The 8,367-nt window shown below is 51.3% G+C and overlaps 1 protein-coding gene across 1 annotated transcript in view; it reads right to left on the bottom strand.

Moving 5' to 3' along the window:
* ptprub (protein tyrosine phosphatase receptor type Ub) overlaps positions 1 to 3,951 on the bottom strand; it is a 34,711-nt gene extending 30,760 nt beyond the window's left edge. Inside the window, exon 1 of the mRNA XM_035431600.1 lies at positions 3,625 to 3,951. Coding sequence (XP_035287491.1) covers positions 3,625 to 3,951 — 327 coding nt within the window. The remainder of the gene's footprint in view (positions 1 to 3,624) is intronic.
* Positions 3,952 to 8,367: the final 4,416 nt, after the last annotated feature.

Here is an 8,367-nt window from a genome sequence, read left to right on the forward strand (position 1 = left end):
CAGATACTGATCTCCATGCTCTTTGTAGAGGGGGAGGCACTGTTCATGGTCCTCTGGCAAGGATTTTATTTTTCCTGCTGATGTGCCCCCCCTAGCACCCCCCACCCCCCCCCCCCCTCCGCCCAGACAAGCACTGGCCCTTGAAGTCGTGGTCGGAGCGATCGTTCACCCGGCGATGAGGATCACAGATGTGGAACCCACACGGTGGAGAGCGATTCTGGCGGAATATTCCGGCAGGCTTCTCGGCAAACCGCACAATCTGTCAGTGACCCACAGCCAATAAGGACATTCCAGTGGGTGCACATTTTCAAATAAGTCACATTCAAATTTGCCATGCCAACAGGGCTTGACACAAACACCCACCACTTGCCAAATGTGGGTGGAATCAGCAGATTTACACACCGGACAGGACCAATGAAATGCCTCAGGTTCAAGATGATTGTAGTCATTTCATTTTAATACCTCTTCCGAACACCCCCCCCCTCCCCCCAAGCTGCTTTTGCTAGATGTGAGGAGACAGGGGGGGGTGTAATTCTGCAGCAGTGAATATTGAGTATAATCAAAACGAGCTGAGGGAGAGAATTTGAAGTGCTATGACAGGAATACAGCTGTTGGGAAAAGTTAGGCAGTAAGGACGAGTCGTCGTCAAACAGACTCGGGGGGGGGGGGGGGGACAGACCTGGGGAGGGAACAGCCTTGGGGGGGATGAAAACGTTCTTTAAGGCTGAACACAGCGGTGGCTGGGACGGGGGTGCGATGGGAAGTGAACGGTGGGAGAGAGGCGTTGGGATCTGCGTCTTCGGCAAATCCGTGTACTTTTGCACACAGATCTCCGGCGAGCCGGCATGGATGTGCGTTATAATTACAGCTAACACAGTTTACCCAGCGCGGCGCGGCGCGCGCTCAGAACGCAGGCGTTATAATGCGCTATAATTACAGCTAACACAGTTTACCCAGCGCGGCGCGGCGGGCGCTCAGAACGCAGGCGTCACCAGCGCCCAACCGCTGCAGGGAACAGATTAAATCAGAGCGTCTGACAGTAAGTAATTGTAATAAAGGTAAGATTTGTTCTGCAGTTAATGATTCTGGCAAGGTTTTATTTTCCTACTGTAGCAGGGGGAACATTGTTTATGCAGGCCCATTAATTACCAAGTGTTTACTATGCTGAAGGCATTGATCTGTGAAGACCATTTCTATTTTTATTTTTTTATTTTTTGGCTTTGTCAAGGTTAATAAAATAATACAGGATGTGTTTTTCTTCCGTGTCAAAGCCCGTATTGATTGGTTGAAGGCCTGTATGGTACGTGGGCATTATCGCATGGGGGAAACGCTGCAGCCCTGTGGAGCTGGCGTGCGATTGGCTGGAGAGCAGCCTCAGGCAGGAGGGATATTGCCCTAGGAGTGAGAACGCTGTGTCTAACCAATCAGGAGAGAGAGACAGTGAGAGAGACAAAGAGACTTTTGACTGGGAGGAAGAGAGGGAGAGACAAAGAGTGAGAGCAGGATAAAAGAGGAGAAAGATAGATTGCAAAAAAGATAGAAGGAAAGATAGCAGGGGGGAGAGAGAGAAAGACAGAGAGGGAGAGAGCTGGGTCATGAGAGACGGAGAAAGATGAGGTGGCAGAGAGGGAGAGAGAGAGAAAGGGAAAGAGAGTGAAAGAGGAAGAGTGAGAGAGACATAGAGAGTGAGGCAGAAGGGGGGGGGGGGCGGTGACGGGTGGTAAAAGTGAGGAACGCTCCTGGCGGTGGCGACAGCTCCATCCCTCAGAGTTTACAGTGCGAGTGGCTGTCCTGAGGGATCTCCACACCGCTGTTTAATTTACCACACACACAGCGTAGAACCGCACACTCAAATCTCCTGTGCCTAGGGATATCCACACCGCTGTTTAATTTACCACACACACACAGCGTAGAACCGCACACTCAAATCTCCTGTGCCTAGGGATCTCCACACCGCTGTTTAATTTACCACACACACACAGCGTAGAACCACACACCCCAAATCTCCTGTGCCTAGCAGCCCCCCCCCCCCCCCAATGAGCAGGTATGCTTTCAACGCCCCTGCTCACCATGTTAAAACTGGAGACGAGCTTTTCAGACTCATTTATGCTGCTAGATATTTAAAAATTCCTCCCAACATATGGTGCATTAGACGAGCACAGCGTCTAAATTTGGTGTAAATGGCAAAGCAGACTCTGTGACGTGCAGAACGTATTCGCCGTCCCACCTGCTCCCTCTGACTCACAGCCTGAAAGGCCCTAAACGAGCGGCTCGAAACGCTGGCCATCAGCCTGCATGCTGGGACTGAAATAATGACCTCTGACCTCTACATGAGGGAACGCCTGACTGGTGCAGAAGGAAAAAGGCACTGGCCTCCATAGCAAGGCTTAACGCACACACACACATACGCACACTCATCGCACACATGCACACACATAACACAAAACACACGCACGCACGCTCACACATGCATCACAAACATGCATGCACACACACACACACACACACACACACACACACACACACACACCCCATGCAGTTCCACTAAAACTGCGACACAAGTACCCAATCACAATCCTTTGCCCAAATATGGAGCTTGCTTTCGAGCAAACCCTCCCTCCCGCCTCGCGACTCTCTGCCTCGATTCCGCTGCCCTTTTCATTTCCCAGAATCCCCTGGGGTTGCTGCACTGTTTCCTGGTGAAAGTGTCAACGTGGCGTTTTTGTTGTCACAGAAAGACGATCATTAAAGTAAATCAGTGTAATTGTTTGCCCTGACAGGCTGGGGTGCGCGTGCTGTCCCAGGGAGACGCACAGGCCTGGCACATTGATCCAGACAGCGCTCTAATCTCATTACCTGGCTTTTGATTTACTGAAATGGGCCCTGGTGCCAAATCAGGTTACAGAAACCCTGCTCCCCTCTGCGCTTCCACTGCGTCAGCTCAGATACAGGTCAACAGAGCGCTTAAAGCTGCCCCACACACACACACACACACACACACACTCACACTCACACACTCACACTCACACTCACACACACTCACACTCACACTCACACTCACACACACACACACACTCACACTCACACACACTCACACACTCACTCACACACACACACACACACACACACTCACACACACTCACACACAGACACACACACACACACACTCACACACACTCACACACAGACACACACACACACACACTCACACACACACACACTCACACACACACACACACTCACACACACAAACACACACACAGGAACTGACTACAGTAGGACTGCACACACACGGAACCACACAGCAGATGCCGGGGGTAGATACAGCACAGCTGGGAAAATTAAAAGCACACCTGAGCTAAATACAGCACACCTGAGTTAAATAAAACATAACGAAGATAATTAAAGCACACCTGAGATAATTAAAGCACACCTGTTATACCGGTGCATGTCACATCCAATCCAAACAGTTTGCTACACAGGAACCTGTACTGATGCTAGGGGCTTGGGCTGGTCTGCTCACTCCTGAACTGAAAGGATGTTTTAGCAACAGGATATTCCAAAAGTATTTAAACAAAAACAAAAAAAAGTTGAATGGTGCATGCTGGGAGTTGTAGTCTTTACCTGGTACTCATTGGGCCAGAAGGTGCTGACGGCCAGCTCGACCTGGTGCCACTGGCGGCCGCGGGACCCGGACACGTTCCAGACGGGGCTGCCCAGGGGCCCGCTGTTCACGCGCACGAACGCCCGCAGCGCGCCAGGGCTGTGCCCGTCCCGGCTGTACAGGAAGTAGCTGAACTGCACGCAGTGCGTGTCGTTCTCACTCATGGTCTGCAGCAGCAGCTGGGCCCGCTGCCCCGCGGCATGCTGGGATGCATTCACCAGCATGTAGGACCCTGGAGAGAGGAAGAGGAAGGAGGAGGTTGAAACAGGGCTGTTTATCACGGTCATGAATCATTAATAATCACAATAATAGCAATTAAATCACTCTTGTGATTATTATAATTGCCATTTGCTTTTAATTATTACCAATTGATTACTAATAATCACCACTCTGCACCACAGTGGAACGGTCACACAGGCCTGGTTTGAGCAAAAATAATTCTCAACATTGACTCAAAATAAAATGCAAGTGTTAGAGTGTTTCCCCCACACAAACACAGCCTGTGTTCAGTTCAGCAATCAGCAAAAACAATCAATTACACAAGTCAAGCCATCCGTACGAGTATCAAAATGAACTGCCAAAGAAAGGAAAGATAAAGAAAGATGACTGCAGCCAATAACTCACCAAATTATGTTGGTGAAGAAATGAAAAGGTATATTTACTTTTATTAGTCTGAACAGAACCACAGATTTTCAGATCCTGATGGAGATCCAACAAGGCAGGAAACGTTGGTCATGCTGCTGTGTATTTAAAATAAATTCTTGGTTATTTGGGAGCAAATAATTAAGTGTGCAGACTCTAACCCTGTTGCCTTCACCACAGATTTCCCAAACATTCCGTCCCTGCTAAAGCTTTACAGACAGCATCTGCTGACGGAACAGCCTGCGGCCTGCCATCGGGCCTTAAACCCAGCGGCTCACAGGAAGTGGCGCAGAGGAAGTGAAAGGGAGCACAGTGTCAGTGTCACGCAGGAGACCTCTATTCCTCCCCTCATCTGCAGCTCAGTTTTCTAAAAGGGTCATCACGGAACCCGAAGCAGAGCCCCAGGACCCGTGTAGAATACCAAAAGAGCACCCCACTTTTTTTTTTGGACCGAGGCGCATCACAAAGGGGACGTCCCCACGGTTTGTAGCTGCTCTTTGACAGCCAAGGGCAGAGAGGGCACTGGGAAATGTAGGCAGAGAGGGATTATGGGTAATGCGTGTCATCCCTGGCATTAATCACTCTGACATGTTTATCAGGCTGGGGCTGGAGACTAGAAGATACTTAAAGCAGCAAGGTGAGGTGAGGTAAGGGGGGGGGGGGGGGGATTGATTTGGAGAACAGGCCGATAGGTACGCAGATGGTGTCCGGCCCCCAAATCCCACCCCCACCCCCGATCACTGATTATAGAGAAGGTGACCTCGACAAACACACCAGGCGACCTTCTCCCCCCCCCCCGTCCCATCGCACTTGCGCAGGATGCATGATGGGTAATGTGATTAATAGACGCTGAGACCTTGTGGCGTGTGGATGTGGTCAGCAGGGCCGCTACATGCTGAGGTCACAGCCTGGATTCAGCAGATTAGCTGAGCAGACAGTCCCCCTGTGGACACAGCTCCTTCCTGAAGGCTCGCTCGGCCTGTACAGTAATTACAGTCTCGTGAACTCCAGCGGAAAGAAGCCCAGCAGGAAAAACTGCAAACGCACGAGCGTCTCCCTCTTCATCAGACAGCAAGCGTGAGCCTGATTAAAGCCTGAGTCCACAGAGCGGAGAGGAAGGCCGTCCTGAGCGCAGCGAGGTCTAGCCACACCGCGGCTTGGCGGCTCTTCTGCGGGCGGGAGTGGCGGTGTGGTGGTGGTGGTGAGCTCTCTCTGTGAAGCCAGCGCACGGGGATCAGAGCGCCTGTCAGCGCCGGGAGACTGAGCAGGACCAGGCCCAATGCAGGCCCAGACCCAGACCCAGACCCAGACCCAGGACCAATGCAGGCCAGACCCAGACCCAGACCCAGGACCAATGCAGGCCAGACCCTGACCCAGACCCAGGACCAATGCAGGCACAGGCCCAGGCCCAGACCCAGACCCAGGACCAATGCAGGCCCAGGCCCAGGTCTCCCCCACTGCAAGGCCCACAGTGCAGCTTGGCTAAGGCTCTCTGATGCAGCATAAATAAGGCCCGCAGTGCAGCTTGGCTAACAAACTCACACACACACACACTCTCTCTCTCTCACACACACACACACAAATGCAGACACACTGGCACACACATAGACACACACACACACACACACTCTCTCTCACACACACACACACACACACACAGTGAGACTGACTGACAGGGTCATAGGGGTGGAGTTGGACTCATTAGTGATCTGAGCGTGCACGGAGGGGAGACGGGCACAGCCAAGGACACCTCTGAGCACATGAAAGGACCCGTCTCAGCACCCATCCCATCTTCTCTCTGATTCTGCCCCTCCCCTCGGTGTGTCTGGAGTCCCGCCACTCTTACGGGCTTTATTTATCCGGATTAAGCAGGCGGAGGGGTGGGGGGGGGCGGGGGTAGGTGATTGAAGTATGGAGATCCCTGGGGTTCGAGCAGAAGCAGCACTTTCATCGAATGAACGCGGGTTTGAACAGGAGCTGCTCTCAGGACAGAGCAAACACAAACCACACGCTGAGCTTCAGAGCAGACTAATCCACAGGTCCTGCGATGCTACACCCTAAAAACACCACACTCACCTAACAAACTAAACACCCACATCACTCAGCTAACACTGCAATCTCCAGCTTATTTATATAGGAACACACTGTTCGTTTTTAAGGGGAGAACTTTACGTACACAATGCTGTTGCTGTTGTTCACATAAACGGAAAATCATCAGCCACGGCTCATTAAATCTCCAGCCTGAAAATGGAGGGACAATTCAATTCAGGTCAATTAAATTTTTATAGAGCTTTTTTTTTTTTTTTTGCAAAGGGCATTATCACAAAGCAGCTTTGCAAAGATCCAGGCGGAACCCCCCACAGCAGGCCTTCCGGGCCTGAACCCCCAAGACCAGGCCTAGAGCAACAGTGTGTGCGTCTGTGTGTGTGTGTGTGTGAGTGTGAGTTTGTGTGTGAGTGTGAGTGTGAGTGTGAGTGTGAGTGTGAGTGTGAGTGTGAGTGTGTGTGTGTGTGTGTGTGTGTGTGTGTGTGAGTGTGTGTGTGTGTGTGTGTGTGTGTGTGTGTGTGTGTGTGTCGTGGGACAGGACTGTCTAACCGCCGCTGGCCTGCCATCGATCAGGCCGAGACTCCGGAGGCTTCTCTCCACACACTCAGAGTTTTTCGGGATTCAGCAGGTGAACGTGGTTCCCCCCTGGCGGTGCAGCAAATCAGGTTTTTTACCAAAGTGGGGGTGGGGGTGGGGATGGAGGGGTGGAAGTAAGTGGGGGATTCAGCACTGCAGTGCTCAATAGGGTACTCAACCACTTAACCATCTGAGCACTGTTTAACTACTGAATATGAAACTGTGAGAAAAAAGCTCTCCAATCCAACATCTCAGGGCTATTGAGCAGCGCAATATTAAAGCTGGATTTGGGGGATCCTCAACTGAAGCAGTCAAAAGAGACACGGCACCTGTGTGTAACTGCCGCCTGGCTGACGCACGGCAGCCATTTTGTGCCAGAGCCCTCACCCACATCCCAGTGGAGCTGGAGAGGGAGGGACCAGGAGGCGCTTAACTGGGGGGATTTTATTGGGTTGCCAGACTGTGGACGCCAGGTTGGGGATTTATCCAGCACAGTCGGGGAGCAGCCTGTGGGCAGCGTGTGCAGTGAAGCAGGGTTTAGGGGTTTAGTATCTCATCAGAGACAAGGCTCCTCAGTATAACACAGCACGCCACCGTCCACTGGTGGCACTGCCCACACTGCCCACACCACCAGGTACAGGTAAAAATACACAACAATGCCAAATATCTCCCCGTGTAAAAGGACAATACTGGAGGCAGAGGTTGGCTGCAGGCAGTAAAGTCTCAGTAGTGTATGTTACATTATATTACAGGCATTTAGCAGACGCTCTTATCCAGAGCGACTTACACAACTTTTACATAGCATTTTTGCATTGTATCCATTTATACAGCTGGATATATACTGAAGCAATTTCGGTTAAGTACCTTGCTCAAGGGTACAACGGCAGTGTCCTACCCGGGAATCGAACCTGCGACCTTTCGGTTACAAGCCCAGTTCCTTACCCACTGTGCTACACTCCGTCCTATACAGATACAGTATGTCAGATACATACATGCAAACACATTTTACCTTTTAAAAACCCAAACCCAAAATGGCAGCATTTAAACAAACCCTCGGCCACAAAGCGATTAAAACCTATCATGGCGTGTTATCTCATGGGAACGAGCACAATTTTTCTCTCCTCTCTATCGAAGATGAGCTCTGGGCTTAGCAACCCCAGGTGCCTCCTAAAGCTCTCCAAACAGAGCCCCTCTGCTTGCGCTGGGAACATAAATTACTGTTTACTTCCCTTCACCCCAGGCTCAGCCGCTGGGAGCAGCCTTTCCGGATCATTCCGGATCATTCCGAAGAGCACCCTGCGGCACGCATCAGCAGGCCAGGTCACGCGTGCGATGAGCTGACGTGTTGCGTATGTTAGTAATAAATATTCAGCGTGAACCCCAATAATGACCCCACAGCCAGAAAGCACAACACAGTCCCAGCGTATAATCTTCTCTGG

This window comes from Anguilla anguilla, chromosome 1 (genome assembly GCF_013347855.1).
Source record: "Anguilla anguilla isolate fAngAng1 chromosome 1, fAngAng1.pri, whole genome shotgun sequence".
NCBI lineage: Eukaryota > Metazoa > Chordata > Actinopteri > Anguilliformes > Anguillidae > Anguilla > Anguilla anguilla.